This window comes from Centrocercus urophasianus, unplaced genomic scaffold (assembly GCF_019232065.1).
Source record: "Centrocercus urophasianus isolate 14NV4802_14NV808 unplaced genomic scaffold, USGS_Curo_1.0 seq_12, whole genome shotgun sequence".
Taxonomy (NCBI): domain Eukaryota; kingdom Metazoa; phylum Chordata; class Aves; order Galliformes; family Phasianidae; genus Centrocercus; species Centrocercus urophasianus.
Window position 1 is genome coordinate 47,196,133 of NW_024884364.1, and position 19,722 is coordinate 47,215,854.

A 19,722-nucleotide genomic window follows, 5' to 3' on the forward strand; every position below is an offset into this window, starting at 1 on the left:
GTGGACGGCTTCTGGGAAGTTAAAGCCCATTGATTTCCCTAGGAATTGCCCCGCTGTACACTGGGGTTAGGAGGACACCCCTGTGAGCACAGCTGCTTTGCAAGGCAAACTTGTTGATGCCACAGCTCTGCAGATGCTGGTGATCTTCCTTGAGTCATGTGCAAAGCCTTTGTCCTGCCTGAGCTGGAGTCAGGGATTTTCTGTGCTCCTCTGGGCAAAAGGTATAAGAGCTGTTCTCTGCAGCCCCTACAGTGAGGAGCAAAGAGAAGCCCTTCCTCTGACAACAGCTGATCCTATGCAAGGACATCATTTTCCAGCAGAAAGCATATTGAATTCTCCAAACAGTTTTCCTAAGTAGAGTATATGAAGAAAGGCCACTTTCATAGCCACAGTAGGAGTTACCAAATGACTCTTGCATCCATTGTGTAGTTGGCTGCTATCCTGCCTTGAAACCTCAAATATTTTCACAGGATAACAGTGAAGATTCCCAGAATGATCTCCTCACAAACCTTGGTGGAACTCTCATACCTGGGATAAGTACACTGTCAGTAACAAAGATAGAATAATCTACCTCCTGCATGTATTTGCCTCCTCCATTCCGTGTGAGGTGATATTCTACTTTATTTCTTTATCTTGAGGCTCTTCCTGGCCTTCAGCCTCTTCCAGTGAAGCCCACAACACTTAAATTCATCCCCCGTTTCCCCTCCTTTTCCTGTTTTTGCACATTTTCTCCTCACTTCCTGTCCCACTTCAGTGCTTGCCTTACCAAACCTCTGACAAACATGAGTGGTGGTTACTACCACGAGAGCAAGACAGCTGTGAGGCTAACCATCAACCTTTGTTAGCATTCCATAAGCACCAAAAATGCAAGTGACCTTTTAAGGAATGAAAGTTGGGATCCAAGGCCCAGTCCCACTCCTGCATATTTCGCACACACTAAGGGGTGGCTCAAAGCCTGGTCCTGACCATACAGTTATAGAATCACAGAATGGTTTGGGTTGGAAGGGACCTCACAGCCCACCCCGCCCCAACCCCTGCCATGGGCAGGGCTGCCCCCACCAGCTCAGCTGCCCAGGGCCCCATCCAACCTGGCCTTGAGCGCCTCCAGGGATGGGGCACCACAGCTTCTATGGGCAGCTGTGCCAGTGCCTCACCAACCTCTGGGTAAAGAACTTCTGTATAACATCTAAACTAAATCTCTCCTCTTACTTTAAAACTGTTTCCCCCTGTTCTATCACCATCAGACTGTGCAAAAAGTCAATCTCCCTGCTGTTTATAAGCTCCCTTTAAGTACTGGAAGGCTGTAATGAGGTATCCCTGGAGCCTTCTCCAGGCTGAACAAGCCCAGTTCCCCCAACCTTTCTTCATAGCAGAGGTGCTCCAGAACATCTGTGGACATTTTATTGTGGATTTAAAGAGGAAGGAGATCTGGGGGCAAGTGAGACATCCACACATTATTTATTTTGTATTTTGCCTTTGGTTTATCAAGCATTACTCAGTTTATTGTCTGTTAGATTCAAAGCGTGTCACCCTAGGCGGCTGGTGGTGACTCAGTGCAGCACCTTGCCCTGCAGCAGTGCTGCAGCTCCCACCACCCCAGCCTTCACCACAGGCAGGCTTGGGGACCAAAACAGTACTGGAAGGGACTGCAGGGACGGCCACTTGAACACCTTTCTTCTAGTCTCTGAGTCATCCTGAAAGTGGCTATGGAGGTTTTCACTGTGCATTCACAGAGCTGTTTGCACTCGGAGAAATCACCACCCTCTGCAGTAACAGGCCAAACCCTTGCAAAAAACAGGGTGAAACAGAGGTGCTTCCAACAGAGCTGCCCCACGCCCTGTCTCTTGTCGCTAAATACAGCCTCAGGGTGTGTTTTTTCCTCCTGTTTGTCTTCCAACCTGCAGCAGAGCTCTATGAGCCTGCAGGCAGAGTTAAGGTGTTGCTCACTCAGGTACCTGATGCAACTGGCAGAAACAACAGGAAGGCTCCTTAAATTACCCATGATTCATCCCTCCGTGAAGTCATAACGCTTTGGTGTTGATCTTTTTTATTGTTGGTGGTTGTTTGTTTGTTTGTTTTAAATACTGTCTGATACTGTATCAGTTCTTGTGTTTTATTAGACTTACAGGTCAAGGGTTTTCAGCTTGTCACTGTCTTACTGCTCAAGAAAAAAATGTATGCCAGTTTGAAAGCACGAAATTTGGTTTCCAGTGTGGATTTCCATATTTCCTACATCACATGTAATTCTCCAGGTGTCTGAGCGCTTATCAAGTCAGTGAAGATATCCTGTGTTCATAACAGAGTATACATGTTCTTTTCCAAGTACATCCAAAGTTGTTCTTCATGGTCTCCCTCTGACTCTGTCAATTCATTGCCTTCCTGTATGTGAATCCTTCACCATTAACCTAGCTGAGCTAGTATTTATATATTATATTGCAGAACTCTAGAAAATAAGGTTTAAAGGAATACTGAGACATTGTAAAGTAGAGTCAAATCCAGCTCTTAAAGTAAGATCAAATCTCATATGGGACAATCTCATAGTGTCCCATGGCAAAGAGCTTTGCTGAAGGAATATAGATCAAAGGCACTGGCTGGTAAGGGCACAGGCTTGGGTCTGCAGCCTTAGCCAGTCAAGGGTGCTATTAGCTTTTCCCTTTGGGGATCTTCTCTGTTCCAGACTTCAGACTCAGATGGGTATTCCTGCTGCTAGCGAGGACTCCATCGTGACCATGTGACAGCACAGATAACAAGGAATACAAGTGCCTGAGGTGAGAATGTTGAAATGCAAGTAATGCATTTATTTGCCTTAATACTGCTTTTAAACGCTTGAAGCCAAAGAACTGCCCTGTTATCTTTGAGGCTGCTGAGCCCATTGTCTTGCAAGGAGGCTAGCACTGAAGCTATTGTGTGACTGGGTGCTGCCTGCTGTGGACAATACCAGAGGAGATACCACAGTGCCAATGTTCTGCTTGTCCCTTGGAGAATAGCAGTGACTTTAGACCAATACGTGTAGTGACAGAGCAAGGAAACCATCTGTACCATAATGAATAAATGATAAAAATTGTGTATGGCTTTCTTGCCTAGCTATCCCCTAACAGGCCCTGCTGGTCTCCTGCCTTTGTTTCCGATTCTATATTATAATGGAATCATAGAATGATTTGTTTTACAAAAGAGCTCTGGAGATTACCTGCTCCAATATTCCACTCAAGGCAGGACAAGCTTTGCAGTTACATCAGGATGCTCAGGACCCTTGGTGTTCTTAATATACCCAGGGACAGCAGTTCCCAAGCCCCTCTGTTTCCAGTGTTTGACCCCCTTGACTGTCACAAGTTTGCTTCCGATAGCTAGTCAGTTGCAACTTGTAGGCAGAAAGAATGTCTCCATCTTTTCTGCAACATCTCGTTAAGCAATGCTTCTCTTCTCCAGGCTGAGCAAACCCAGCTGCTCTCTCAGCCTTCCCTCTTACATCATGTGCTCTGCCTCGAGTCATTTTGGTTGATCTCTGCTGGACTTGCTCCAGTATGTCAATGACTTTATTGTACCCCCAAAAACATTTTCCCAGCTGCAATTTCCAACCCTCCATTGTTTTCAAACTTGCAAGAAGATCAAGAATGGTTAATCTATTTATTTAAAGGAAATAAAAGGAAAAGTCATGCAAGGGCACGATCCCTGGGCTGTCTTGCATTTAGCACTGGACAGATGGCTCACATTCCACCTGTGTCTCTAGAGGCAAATGCAACCCAGATCTAAATGGGTAGCTGCTCAGCTGTGGCTATGTCAAATTCTGAGCATATGTCACAACTGCTGGTGTGAAGGGGAAGAGGGGAAAATAGAGCTTTATGATCCTGCTCAGCACCAGAGCTTCTCTGTAGTATATCCTAGTTGATGTAGATCTTAAAATGATGGAAACATTTTCTGCAGTCATCTGCCAGGTAAATAAGACTCCAGCAAAGGACTGGAGTCAGAACATTCATTAAGGACAGCAGAAGAAGAGACAAGGCACTGGCTACTTGTGAGACGTTGAAGCCCATGAAAAAGTAGGGATGGAAGCAGTAGGCCACAGAGAGGTGAGTACAGGAGAATGGGAGGGAGGGCAAAAGTTTTATACGTGCCTGGAACAGTGGAACACTATGGCTGGCTCCGTCATCCAGAGGCAAGCATGATGACTTGCCATAGGCTGTATGGAGAGCCTCAGTGCTGTACTGCCTAAGAATAAGACGCCTGGTCCCAGCTAAATGAAATGCTGGGATCTCACCCTTGGACCTTTCAAACAGATGTCTTAAGGTGTGTCCCCAGGGCTCATTTTTAATATTGCTGTGCAGTCAATACATAGTGATACTATCAATCCAAGACAGCAAAGCATGATCAGTATCACATCAGTAGTGATGAATTTCATATCCATGTACTCTTCAAATAGTATATCAAGACAAGTAAATATTTGCAGGATTCAAATGTGGGCAGTAATTTCTATGAAATATACCCAGATTTGCAGAGGGAAGATACTGGGAAAAAAAACATGCATTTGTAGTGTGTCTTCCTGGCTATCTTATACAGAGAAGTTTTTTTTGGTGCTTAACTGAATCCATAGTCCTCTAATCTATCTCAGGTTGAGCACTCAGACACAATCACGCTCTGTCTTACATGACACTCTCAGAAAATTTGAAGTTGAACTGTGAAAACACCTAACAATGAATACTAACGCTTCTAAACACACTGCTACATACTCCTGCAACAGGTAATTGCCAGCGGTTGTACCACAGATGCAACCGTTATATCAGTGGTGACTTGGTGGTGGTCCAAAAATAATTTTACCATTGCTACACATGACTCAAGAAAGAAGAATTACTTCTGTATGTGGAGAGAACCAAAGGGCAGCGCATCCATCTGTTTGCCTTATGGCAGGCTCAGCTTGCTATTTATTGTGAGCAGCATTTCAAATTCTACCTTCTGTAGTTCGCACCTCTTGTTTTGCCCCTTGGCAGGAAGCTGACAGCTCTGAGTCAGCCGTGCCCTCGGGTCCCCCCTAAAGCAGCCATATATTGAGTGTCAGCAAGTCTCACTGAGCACCTGGGAGTGGGAGGCAAGGAGAATCCTATTCTCACAGGGTGCAAATGACATGCTTAACAGGGCAGAGAGGGTGCAAAGCACACTGACTGTGCTGGTCTGGAGTTGGCTGAGCTCCTTCCGGAAGGCTGGTACCTCTGCTTCTCCCTGCACAGAGCCCTGCGACATGAGAAGAAAGGGGAATGATAAAGCCACGAAGGAGCAGGCTTACGGACAGGGAACAAATAGCTGCCAAAACTGGAAGTAGATGTCAGTGGGAGGTTCACAGTAAATCTGTCATACTTAGCCTTCTTTCCTGCCATTCTGAAATGTCCTCTCTGAAGAGGACTTTAGATGTGCCAAAGCAACAAGTGTCTTCTCTGCCTATATAGGTATACCTATGTAAATACATTCATCATTCATTGAGAGCTGGAGTCCCCAGAGGTTTTAGCACTGCAGTAGTCAAAGGACAGAGCACTTCCTGACTGCTTAGTACAAATAAGGAGGAAAGCAGAAACTACCATTTGGCTATCATAGGCACATTGGCTTCCGCAAGTTTCCAGCCCCAGTTCCTGCTGGAGGACCTCTGTCCTTCTCCCCTCCACTTCCCTCCTGCACATCACTGTTGAGCTGGCACAAGTCTTCATGCAATTGCCTGGAGAGTTGGGGCAGGGAAATGCTCTCACTGGAAAAGAAAACATTTTTGGCTGTTTTTCACTCCAGTTAAGGTCACTATTTGTCCTACCAACAGCTCTGTCAACTCAGTGGAGAAAACAGTGCCAGCCTGGATGTAATTCAACAGGGTTTGAGGTGTGAGAGAGATTCAGAACTACTTAAACCATCTAACACGTTGTCATTTAAATGTAAACTTGGTCTAAAACTGGTGATACCTGCCTACCAGACTACTCCCTGGGACCAGACCTGCACTGATATTTTTCTGACCAGGTAATTATCTGAGCCAGGCATCAGGCCAGCAGCTGCCAGGGTGTGTCCTTCTGTAAACTCAGGTCCCAGCACTGGTGCTCCTCACACAGTTATGCTAAGCTGAGGATAGTTGTTTCTGGGGATACTTAAAAAAAGACAAGGACTTTTTAATCCTTTTCAGTCTGCACACTTCTAAAGTTTTCTCCATGCATCAGATTTCAGTGCTTGATTTTCTAAAGTACCATTTTGCATGGGTTCCAGGTAGAAAAAGGCAAGTCAGTGATGCCAAGTACAACGAGTCCTTGTTCAAGAGAGGTTTCTTTGTTTGAAGGCCTTGGACTGCAGTTCCTCCTTTGTTTCATTAAATTTCTCCACAGACAAATAGTTCTCAGTATGTTAACCCTCAAGTTTTATTGAAGTCTGATGGCTAATGATTCATAAAAATAAGCTTCTCCCTGTGCCTTATCAAAGGGCAAAATGTCCAACACAACTACTCAATTGTACAGAAAGAGTTTCCAGCTACCTTTGAGATAACTATCCATAGAATCAGCTAATGAGAACAAAACTGACAGGGAAGTTACAGGTAAAAAGTTGTAAAAAAAGAGGGACTACAGAACCTAAATTTTATCATAAGTGACATAATAATATCATAGAGTAAGTGGGACTTTTGGTAACTATGAACAAAGGGACAAAGAAGGACAAAGAGAATGGGATCTGACAATTCCTTGTAACACAGAAATGAGCTGAGCAGTCTATGTAAATAGACAAAAAATGACTAAGGCAGAGAGTGAATGAGGCCTACACTGAATTACCTACTGGAAGAGATGAGGTAATGCTCGTTCCCCAATCCACAATAATGCCTACAGTTCTCATTGTGCTTGATGGACTCTGGAGGATCAATTTTTACAAATTTGTCTCGAGCCCAACTTTTAAACACCCAATAAGGACAATTTTACAGAATAGCTAGAACTACTGCAAGCCAAGGTTGCAAAGCATGTATGTATCTGAATCAACAGAGTGCTTTTGCAAATCTATCCCTACCTGTACAAGCTAACTCATTTCTGAAAGCCTATGTGAACATAAAAATGCACATAGACACGCTGGGATCCTTTATTTTCATGGAAATGCAAGAATCCGTCCTTACAGACCAACTGACCATAAAACATTATAAATCAAGAAACATTTGTGACTAAACTCAAGAATGGATGGGCAAATGAGGAAGAAAGCCAGACTGATAAAAGCAATAGGAGTAGATAAGCAGTAAATAGGATATATAAAGATACATACTGTCCTATATGTGCTTCACACAACAATGAGACTCTATACTTAGAACTTACTAATTTAATGCTCCATGGGCCTTAAATACTCACGCTGCTAAATGCAGCATTCACCCAACACCGAGATCTATATGAAATAATCCTACTAAAACAATTGCAGATAATTCTGAAAAACAAAACAAAAAACAAAAAAAACCACAAGGTAATAGTTTGCACACCATTAATTAGATTTTTTATATGGGAGATCAGGGATGTACATTTTAGTATTGTACATCTTACAGGGATGTACATCTTTTTAGTTATTGGAAGAAAATTAAGAGAACACAAAGATAAAGACAATAATAGCCCTTGATATTTGGTTCATTTCATGGGTAATTTATGAGATACATCTGTTATAAGATTTTTACTAAGATTGCTTTGCCTAAAGTGGACTAAATTTTTGTGTTTTCACCACAAAGAAGTTGTAATCAATCAAATAACATCCATATATTTCAGTATTTATCAGAAAAAACAACAAAGTAGTGTCCTGTCCTAAATCTTCTAAATGATGGAAATTATAGCTCATATTGGTGGCTGTTTAAATTATATTGAGAATACAAATCACAGGAGCACACTGCGCAATGAAGGTGTACATTTATATCATACAAATTCCACAAGTGCTGCCTGGGTGTTTACCATCAAGGTAAACTAACTAGAAGACCCAGTAAGGAATAGGTGACAAAAAAGAGGTGGTATTAGAGGCACTTAAGATGTCATGAGGAATGGGAATTATTAATTTCTAGTCCTATTATTTTGCTGCTGGGATATGAGTTTCTAATGTGTAACAAAATCACTGGTCATAACTGTGAAAAATATTACAAAGATGAGAATAATAAAACTTGCATATTTGAAACTTCTTTTAGACCTCATATATTCATGCCTGTTTTCTGGAGGTGGTAAAGTATGTATAGTCTTGTCAATTAAACTACTGACTGAGTTATAAGTGTGGGTTTTTTTCAAAAATCATCACTGCCTTAAGGGATAATGTATGACTGACTGAATGTCTGAAAGGCAAAGAACAAATACAAGTAGACCTAGAGGGAATAGAAGGGGAGTGCCTTATGTGCGCAAGTGTTGAGTTCACAACTTCTGTCTAGCTCCAGACAAACCTTGACTAAGATATGAAACATTTCACTGGGCACTGATCATGAAGCCTCAGGCTACCTTCTTTTTTCAGTGAGCATGTTGCTTGTTGCTGATGGGTGAGAAAAGGAAGGGCTGCTTCTCAGTGGGGACTCCTCACCTGTGAGACACAGGAATGACAACGAGGAAGAAGGAGTAATTGTTGCTGCAGGTGGAACATCCTTTCCCTTCTGCTTGTTAAAAAAGTGGTCTGTTTCTGCTGTTTTCTTTTCCTCACCAAGGCCAGTAATGCCAGGCAGTAAATGAAGTGCTAACTTTCAGAGCGGATATGAGTCTCCGCAGTTCCCCCAAGCGCCACCCTTGGAGCCATCCACTTTCAGCCAGTCCAACTGAGGATCTGAAAAGCATCCCACAAAACATAGAGTATACTATCGGGTTATTCTTATAAGAGTATCTGTTTCTTCTACTTAAGACTGGTTTAATGATCTATCTTTGGTGTACTTCAAAAGACTAAAATTCGCAAATGAGTTCCCTTTATAGACAATCTACAGTAGCTAGCCAAACATCCCCCTACTTGCTGAGATAAAACTAAAGCATGATTTAGCATCAGGAACACTTGTCAGGTTGTTCAAATATACAGTAATTCTTAAAATATTAACAAGAATGGCATATGCAAGTTAACAGCTTTTATCTCTTATGTATATGATTTGCCTTAAGCTGCACAGTATGAACACTGATAGATAGATATTGCAAAATTATTCTGGTGATATTTCTTCATCATCGTAAAGTTTCTATGTTCGTAAAGGCACAAGTATGTTTGTCTGTCTCACTGGTAACACTGCTTTGCATATGAGAAAGAAATGTCTACTTGTGATGCATCCTATGTAAATAATGTGTATAAATTGTGCGACATTTGTAATAACGGCTGTCAAAGGGAAGGATTGTGGTTGAAAGAACAAGAACAAAGGCTGAAGGCAGTGGACAGTCCATTACCAGAGTGAAAATCTATACTTTATATCTAGTGAAGAAGCAATCTATAAGTGCCCATTAATATGAAGACATTTCACAGGTAGAGGCTCAGACTTCATTAAATCTGTTGAAAGAATTCCGTGTATATGGCTGAAACTCAGCGTACTCTTATAAATAATTCACATGTGCAAAGAACAAAGTGCTGGCCCTGATCTGATAATAAGTTGATTTATTGGCACAGAGAAGAACAGGGTGCTGAATCCTGCCAAATCTTTGTTCATCAGCGTGGTGATGGCCTATATGATTAGTCTCATCGGTGACCGCCCGCTTTTCTCAGCCCAGTGCGTACATGCCCAATAAAAAGCCCTCCCTGCAAAGGTCTATAAGGGTGTAATCTACTAGAGATTTCCTTATAATCATGAGCTTTCATTAGGTTGTTCTCTCTGGTGGCTTATTTTCTTTTAACACTGATAATACCTTAGAAAGTTTCCATGCCTGAAGCCCCATGTGATTAACAGGCCTATAAAACAGCGCTGATGTAAGCCACTTCTGTATAAAAATCAATGTGAGAATTTTAAAGCAGGTGTTAAGTACTCCATACTATTCCAGTTTTCTGTCTGCCTTTTAAAGTGTAGAACACCTTTGGATAAAGATATGTGAGAAGGGTGATGGGCAAGATGCTTTGTCCCAGGAAAACCCATACTTCAGGTTGTGCCCCCTTTGCTGTCCTTGTGCCAGCACAAAACAACAGAAATGATCTTCATCTCTAGGTCCCAGGCCAGAGATTGGCATGAAAGGATGGCCTTTCCCCCTGTCCTCCTCTGTGAAGACATTCAGAAGGCCACCAAAGGCAAGGCCCTAGCTGGGGATTGTCGCTTCTCTGGCTGCATTCAATTCAAGATGTGGTCTCCTACTCTGTCCCCTGCCACTCCGTTTTGTTGCCCGGTTTGGACTGGGTTCCCATGGAGTCCTGAAGAAATGCCAGAAGGCTCAGCCACTGTACCGAGCAGTGAAAGGGGAAGAAAATATCAACAAAATCATACGAATTTGCATTTAAAAACACACTCCCACATCGAAATTGCATCTATTTTTTATTTTATTTTTTATAAAAAGGGGGGTCCGACAGGAAGGCTCTTTCCAATCCCCACTGACTATAATGGAAAGCAGCAACTCTTCCCTGGCCTCTGCATCCAGCTTTCATATGCATTTGCCTTTCAGTAGATGCCACTCCCACTGCCTAGAGTCTGCTAGCATAGCCCCACTGACAAGAAGGACATACAGTTCTCCACATTCCTGCTGTGCAAAATAAGCCTGAGGTACTGTTAAAAAATGTAATTGATTTCACTAGCACCGCCCAACTTGCTGCTCAGAGGCAGGATAGTAAAAATAATTTAAATAAATCAGTAATTTGATATTAGATGGCAACTATTAATATGCGATACTGCTCTTTCAAAAGCCCTGGTGAACAATTTGTAATGGTTTCTCTATAACTTCAGCCTCCTTTTTTTCTCCTTCGATACATACTGCTCATGTATACTTGTCTAAGCACTCCTGGAGGATGACATGTAGGAAAAAAAGGTACACCGAGACTTAATTACACCGGTATATCTGTAAGAAAAGGCCTAGATGTTTCAAGTGTCAGTAGATTGAAGATGTGTGGGCAGGATTTACAACACTAGTATGTTGCCACTGGTTACTGACTGCATTTTTAACCTCCCCGCTGCTGGCTAACTGCATGAAAGAGGAGGCGGCTAGGGACTTACCACTAGAAACAAACAAGCTCATTTAAAAAAATACATACATCTGAAAAATCATTGCTGTGAAGCTGAGACAAACAAGGGAAAGGAGCGTACAAAGGTTAGATAAGAGCTGTTTCTTCCGGCTGGTCAGCCCATAAAGTACGTGATCCTTCCAGCTTGCTGGCTTGCTGCTGCTTCCTCTGCTGGGTCAGCTCCTAGGAACCAATTCCGTCCATTTGAGAAAGAGGGGAAAGGAAAGAGTGAAGCTTACACAGAGTATTTTAAAGGCACAGATACCCAAGGCAGAAGATAGATGATGGAATCCCCTGTCAAAAACTTGGCAGCAAACTCTTGTCGAGAGCAAGAGATTCGAAGATACCGAGTAGTCTGGCAGATGATTCAGTGGATAACAGCATCAGAAATACAGTGTGAAGTAGGGAATAGATGCTGGCAGGGTGGCACAGCTTGGGTGTGATGAGTGAGGGCAAAAGAGAAGGTCAAGCTTCCTGGGTACATAACAGTGGCATTATTAGGACACCCATTCAGAGGGACGGGAACAAACTAATGGAAGGAACTTGGATTTGGCTTTGATAAGGAAATTATTTGTGGAAGGAGACTGTGGGTAGAGAGGACTTTGAGACAGGTAATTACTCTTCATGTATCATGCAAAGATAAAGATAGGGCATACTCCCATTCCATCTAAAAAGTGCTTGTGGTGAGAAGTGTTCCATGAGAAATCCTGTAGAAGCTATTGTCATAAACTGAGGGAACAGCAGGAGACTAAAACCACAGCATTACCCTTAATTAGGCACTCAAATTAAAAAAAATGGCTTGACTTGCAGGTGCCCTACACACCTAGCAACTCACTGAAATGAAGGCTGCCACAGTTTGACAGGTCAAGGGGCCTTTACCTTCGGCAAGGAGCTGTATTATTCCTAAACATGCATTTAGTTCAGGCTATCAAAATGAAAACTGTGAAATCATTCCTCAGAATAACATTTGCTGTTTTTTGTTGATCTGGAAGACAAAACATATAAAATGGAGACAGCCAGCGTGGCTTTTGACAAAGGAAAAAATTGTATCTATCAGCTCACACAGTCCAGCTGAAGATGAAAGAGAAGAGCTCATTCTCATGCTGCAATGCATGTGATTAAATAGCCCTGTTTCATTTACAGAACTTGTTGAGAATGCCAGTCTGTTCCTAGTTTTAACCTTTAAAATGCAGCATAGATTTTGAGAGCTACATTGGCATTTTTCAGCATAACCCACACCTCCCACACACAGCAGAGATGACTTTAACAAGCAGAGCTATCAGGGAAGCAGCGGTACATGGGTATGTGTGGTCCATGGACCTGTGTAAAACATTGCATCTCTCCCAGAAAGGACTTTCATCTATATTCCTCTTTGCATCACATTAACGCTTCATGCTAAGAAGAGATGTCATCCATAATAGCCTCACTTGGGCTCAGAGCTCTTTTCCTCTTTCCCCCTCCATTTAATGCTAGCAAGCCAAAGACGAAGAGCAAAGCAGTCAGCAGAGCTTCATGTGTCTCACAGAGTGGTAATTAAAGTCTCTCAGAAAACAAATAATACTGTTAAAAACAAACCTGAAGCCTTTCCTGGGAGCATTGTGTTCTACGTGATACAAGCAAGCATTAGCTGCTTCTTTGCAGACGAGACTGTCTGGGATCCATCTATCCTGTCCTAACATGTCGGAGCAGCAGGGTACATACATCCTGCTATGTGATTTCTTAATTAACGTTGAAACAATATGGAAGGGATAAAGTAATTTATGTCTTCATCAACTCACTTCATTTTGTTTTGCTTTGTTTGCTGCTGCTAGGGAATAGGTATGTTTGTGTTATGCTAATCATGCATTTCTCATGGAAGTCATTTAATACATCACCACTGATAATTTTTTTTTGGACCTTCTTGTCCTTGATGTAATCTGAGCCCAAGATTTTTTATAGATCTAGGCATGAGGTTGCCTATCAAGAAAAGCCTTCATACACAGTGTAGTAACTAACTTTAATTTAGTCACTGTGTTCAAGTCATGTTTTTGTATATGGGCAGGTTTACCCCATTCTTAGGACTTGTAACAGCTGTACACCCAGCCAAGCTGGGCATGGATTAGTAAGGTTATGGCTGATCTTCACTCCTACATAGTAGTAAAAGGGCTCAACTGTTTACAAGTTGGCTGAAACTTAATCAATAGTTTCATTGATTGCAAACTCCCTATGAAAAAAAGCCATATTGCCAGTGCACAAAATATGGAATATATTTTTCTAGTAGGTTCCTTGAAATATATTTTTCAGAAGAAGATGCAGGATTAAGACTGGAAACCACAAATTAATTAGAAAAAAGCTTTTTTTTTTTTTTTTTTGCCAGTTTCTTCCAATTCAACTATCCCCTTTCCTCTTACAAAGTTTTGTTTCCACTACTATTCTTCTTTAAAGATATTACATCTAAAAAAAAAAAGTTCTCCATGTTCCTTCTGACACCAGAGTGGCAAAGAAATCCTGGTGACATCCACAGTCACCTACTGAACTCTAGACTGGTCAGCAAGAGCATAGGATGGGCACCCCAAAGGGCACACAGAGGCAAAGAACACATCGAAGAGAAAGGCTCAGGACTAGAGCCCATGGCACCTAAATCCAAAAGCATAAGAGCCAGCACCAGCCACAAGATGAGCTGGAGTTGGCCTGGGTTTGAACAACAGCTTGCAAACCGTCATGCCATGAAATGAAGTGACAGGGAAGCTGAAGAGCATATTAGAATAAAAGGCTTGGCTGCTCTGGACAGTGTCCTGGGGATGCCCTCTGGGAGAGCACACTGTGGTATTGCCACCAGCATGCTTTGCAGGGTGACACTGTGTGTGACTGCCCACATGGTTCCTCTTTACAAGGACTCCAAATACAGCAAATAAAGCTGCTGCAAGCCCAGAGGGTGCTCCACACATCAAAGGTAGTTTCTTCTTTTGGATCTGATTTCACCAGATCTGCGTTCAGGAGTCAGCTCTGTTAGCACAGGAACCGTTCCATCACCGTGCACATCTTCATATCCCTGGTTTTATGACAGGCACCAAGGAGTTACCTCAATGCCATGAAAAAATAATAGTGAACAAGTCTGAACAGCTATCCTCTTATTCAGCTTTCCTGGACGTCAAGGCCTAAACCATATCTTCTTTTTATTGCCTGAATTTGATTTGGACACATCCTTCATGAGTGGTGGAATCACACATATGACTACCAGGAAATGACTTAGAGAAGGTTTCTTTCTATTTTTCTGCCTGGTTTAAACCTTGTTTTGATCATTCTAACTCTGTAGTCTCAGAGATGACCATAAAATCCTTTAAGGCTGACCTAGAATTAGCTTCATAGTGTTTTCTGATTCCACATTAGGATCTTTTGGAGTGGTAAGCAAGTACTGCGAGCCCTTTGCCAAAAAGTTGCAATTTCCATCCCTAAGGAAATGTCATGCCCCATCAGACCTCATCACATGCATAATCCTGACTGCTATTCTCAGTTCACAGTGGGTCAGCCTCCTTTCTGAGAGGCAATGCCCAGTTTAGGGAAAGGAGGGAGAATATCTCTCTGTTGGCTCAATTTTCTCTCAGAGGCCAGATGACACAGTGCAGGTGAGGTGAACCAAGATGCATGAAAAATTGATCTAGCCAGTGATTTCTCAAGTTATAATGTAGCTCCAAAATTTTCAACATCATATTGCAACAAAATCTAGCTACGCAGAAGTCCTTAAAAATAAATTCCACAGCTGTAAGTGATAGCTCAAAGAAATATTTCTGTTTCAAAATAAAATACGACCAAAGTAAAATATGCCATGTTATCTATGGTTAGGTATCACGAGGAAAGAAAATTCTGCTAGAGGAAATCGAACATAAACTAGTACTTATGAAAACTTACAAAAACCTCAGGTGAGATTTGAGCCGTCTGGGAGCCTGATTTCGTCCTTTAAGTCTAGCAGGAAGTTGATTGCAGTGAGTTCAGCTCTCTTATTTTAGAGAACTGAATGCTGCTGCTCCAGCTTCAAAACACCAGAAAATATTAGGGATAAATAAATTATTATTATGATAAATATTACAGAATATGAAAATGCATTCCTTTTCTTGTTTCTCTCTCTCTTTTCTTTTTTCTTAATTATCCGGCACATCTGTAGCCATTTTGTGAGCATACTGAAAATTCATAATTATTATGCAAACAAAGGTCACTGCAAAGGTCTATTAATCAAACATGTTATGTTTACAAAGCCATATGAGATTGTTTTTCAAGCCCTGGGCCCTATGCCAAAGATGGGTCGATGGTTGGACTAGATGATCTTGGTTGTCTTTTCCAACCTTAATGATTCTATGATTCTATGTGAAATGATTACAGTGGGAAAACTTCCTTCATCACCAAGAAGTCTTTGATCAACATAGTGATGCATTTTTTGTTCAAGGCACTCTTCTGATTGAAAGCATTGTGAACATTTGGGGACAATTCAAATGCTGGAAACGTTTAATTTAAAGTGAATACATTCATTCATTTGCAAAATACTTGTGAATGAAAAATTGATGTTAGGTAAAGGATAAATCCAAAGCTATCAGAAAATCTGGAGCCATAGGATTTCTGAAGTTAAAATTATAATAATTAAAAAAGATGTGGTTTTTACAGTCTCACCTTGCTATTCTTTCCTTATAGTGGCCTGAAAAAAATGCTATAGATTTTACTCTGCTTTGCAATCAGAATCCTTTCATTGTGAGGGAGCAGTGGTTGGAGACTCTCCCAGTTGCCAATTCTCATTACATTGCATGGATCTCATCATGCTTGACAGCTTTCATAAAGCCGAGGCTCCAGGAGACTGAAAAATCTCCCGAGAACCTCAGCTTTTGATTACAAGGAAAAAAGGGAATATCTTAGTCCTCGTGATTGGGGAAGCAAGATAAAAAAATGTATCTTCGCAGTTCTCCCAACATGCTGAAAGCTTATTAACCCGAAGGCAAAATAATCATCTCTCAGAACCCACAATGAAAAAAAAGTGTCTTTTTTCTAGGCAGGAAGAAGAAAAAGTCAGAGAGGAGTCTGACATCATTTTAAAACCTGGTAAAAGCACTGCTGAAATTCAAGCCATGAACGTGAACTGCTCTGCTGAAAACAGAAGAATGAGCCCTTTCTTGGCAGAAGTCACAGAATTTTGAAAGAGGGGCATAGTAAAGAACGGGGCTTTTTAAGAAATCGTATCACAGGGACAATAGCAAATTAATCTGTCAGACAGTGTGCAAATAATAGTGAGATACCGCCTGGAATTGCCTGTCTACAAATTAACAAAATAGCCCCTTTTTATTTACAATTCAGCCACCCTGCCTGTTGAATTGAAAATGCACAAAGCTGCCACATCAAATGATCCGATGGCCGGCGGCTCTCCCAGCCCATCATAGGTTGCTTTGCATAGTCATCCTACTGCCGACCAACGAATAAGCAGCTGCTACATTTTTTATGTCTTCACACCCCTTTTGGTGCTGGCCCTATGGAATCGTTGCACTGCACACTGCATTCTCAGTGTGTTCGATATGATGCGTGCACTGGCGCATAGCTCTGTATTAATGGAATTGTTTCCTTCAGCAGCTGTATGCAGCAGCCGTATGTGATACAATACACAATGGGAACTGCTCGTTTCTACACTGTTTCTAGGGAAGTAAAGGGTTACTAGGGGGAAGTGTGTTTTATCACACATTCAGCACTGCACAAAAATAGTCTAGAAGACCAAAATGCTTGCGTTAAAGTCTCGACATTTCTTTAATTAATTTTAGTACCACAAGGATCTATTTTGGATACTGTTAGTATCTGCTGTCTGTGCAATGTATGCAGAGTTAATAGTATCTTTGGAGGTTCAGGAAACAGAAAATCGCTCCTCAGCTGGAGGGCAAAGAGCAGCCTGGTGTTGGGGGCGGGGAGCACATCAGCCTGGGACTCGCAGGGCTAGAGAATGAGACTGCACGGCTGCTGAGATCAGAAAGCAGACACGCTTTTCTCTTTCAAATGACTCCTTTTCATGACCAACCTACCTGCGCAGAACCTGGAGAGCATTGGCCATCTCCTCTGAAGCTATGAGAAGAGCTGAACAAGGCTAAGGAACATGGCTTAGTAATTAGCAATATTGGTGGTATGGTTAGACTAGATGGTCTTGGAGGATTTTTCCAACCTTGTTGATTCTACGATTCTGATTGCTCCAGCCACCCCTGAATTTGACCACATAGTGGCTGGTGGTACCCTTTGGCCACCCCTGTCATTTTAATATTCACACCTGAAGATCTCCCACCTTGTTATCCAACCACACGAATCTACAGCACACACTTTCATTCACTCATCCAGAGCTATGCGTATCTACTGCTTTTCCTCTTTTGGAAATGTGCTGCTTTGGTTTCCTTCGCATAGGTGAATCCGCAGTGAGTGCGTGCTTGCCGCTATTGAGCACGTACAGCCTGTGCCGTATGCTTCTGAGGTTAGTCATGCTATTTCCTGTGCTACCTGATTACCATCAGTAGCTGCATGTTGACCGTTTAATTGACTTTTCAGAAACTCAACTTAGAAGTTTCCTGTGCCTTCCCCACTGTACACAGGGAATAAAAGCTTAATACATTTACCATCACAAGAAATGGTTTGCTTTTTTCCTCAGCTCATCCGCTTGAACTACTGTGAGCTCCCTACGCCATCAGGGCTTCAAAATCTTCCCATGGGCTGCATGAAAACTTCTCAGGCCTGAATCTCAGCTTACCACCAAATACACGGTTCTGAAAGTTCTCTGTCGTTGGGGCTGGGACTGCACATACACAGGACTCCAGGGCTGCTCCCTCCACCATACACCATTCCTCACTCAAGGACAAAGCTGGTTGCTCTGCTTAGATCCCCACATTTATGCCACCTCCTTAAACCTACCATCAGCAGCCTTAGCGAACCCAAACTTAACTCAGTGTTGCTTTATAGAAAATGGTTGAAACAAACACAGGCTGAGCCTGAGGAGACAACCAAGGCACTCCAGAATCGTGCTCACCACACTGCTGCAGGCCTGACATCTTTGTCTTTTATGGGCTGTATCATGACTACTCCCACTAACCTCTCTGTGAGAGTGTGAGAGATTTTACCCACTGTTATTTGAGGTAAAAACAAACAAAAATTATCCCAGGACTGAATGAACCGCCATAAACCAGCGATGTGTAGGGCTGCTAGTCCTACAGATGGAATGTATCATAATCTGATTTTAAGTTACTTTTGCACACAAATGATTAATTTTCAATTAATTAGGAGGAAGCTGTAATTTTATATTCTTCTGTATCAATTCTTAGGATCAAATAGCCATTAAAAGAACATAGAAGAGTTTAAATCATTTTAGTAAAATGATTTTAGTTGGCATAGGACACCACCCACTACAACAGCTTTAGAATATTAAATAGCTAACAGTCTTGGAACGAAAATTTATTAGATACTGTCAAGCAGAATGAGTCCTATTTATTAAAGCTGCTATCAATTCATACAACTGAGGTTGAATCTGTGCAGCAATACAGAAAGGTTCTTACCAACAGTGCTACGATATGGGTGGGGCAAGGCAAAAAAAAAATAAATAAAAAAATAAAAAAAATTAACCAACTTTTTTGCTTTTCAACAAATCTCTACATAAATATTACAGTTGTATTTAAAGTGATGTACTCACATGATAACCAATTTTAAGACATGCAGTGTTTAAATGTGATGCTCTAAGAGCGAGCTTCAAGGGACGCAAACACATCTATTGCTGAGAGCACGTCTCAAAACCTGAGAATGGCGATGGAGGTTTGGATCATCTCCAGAGGCTTCCTAGCATCCTCAGCACCGGCTCTTACGCTTCACATTCCTTTGATACGCTTCTCCAGACAGAGGACAGAAATACCATCCAGGTTTTAAAACATTTTATTTGCATATTAAAAAAATTGTGCATTCCAATAATTAAAATCATTTGAACCAAAAAAAAAAAAAAAAAAAAAAAATGGCACTCGATTAACTGCATTTTACAGCTCGCAGGACCTTGGTACAGCTTTGCATTTATTCGTGTGTTACTCTAGTTACTGTAGTCCCACCCAAGTTCTTCTTCCATCAACATGCAAGCTCTTTCATGCCACCAGGACCAAAGCCAGACAGGCAGAGGGAAAGGCAGCGCCTTCATTCATTGTCAGTAGTTCTCTCTATTCTTTTGATGTGAAAGGGGCAGTACAGTCATTTTTAAACTTTATCCAACCTCTTTGCATTTTACAAAGTTAAACAGCTAAAAGAAGTAAAATAAGAAGGCAATGCTTGTGGAATGTACAGTGCATAATTTGGAAGGGCAGATTTCATTACGATTCACCCGCTTGCTTCTCCTGTTCAATCGCTACAAAGGGAAAAAAAAAAAAAAGAAATTTTTTTTTTTTAAAAAAAAGGAGAAATAAGGATCAAAAAGCCTCAAACGCGCATCCAAAGCACTACGTGTATGAATTGTAAGCACGGATGTGCCACAAAGCAGGCACCGAGCGTTGTGCGCCGGCTGCGGGCTGCAGCCCCGCCACCCCCTGGCCCCGCCGCCCCTCTTTGTCTCCTCCCGCCTCGTCCCCTCCCGCCCATCGCCCTCCCTCCCCCCCCACCCCC

At 42.0% G+C, this 19,722-nt stretch overlaps 1 protein-coding gene across 1 annotated transcript in view; it reads right to left on the minus strand.

The window, feature by feature from the left end:
* Window positions 1–19,036: 19,036 nt before the first annotated feature.
* The window catches only part of TMSB4X (thymosin beta 4 X-linked), a 1,693-nt gene continuing 1,007 nt past the window's right edge, over window positions 19,037–19,722 (minus strand). The window contains exon 3 of the mRNA XM_042809717.1: window positions 19,037–19,468. Coding sequence (XP_042665651.1) covers window positions 19,434–19,468 — 35 coding nt within the window. The 3' untranslated portion in view covers window positions 19,037–19,433. The remainder of the gene's footprint in view (window positions 19,469–19,722) is intronic.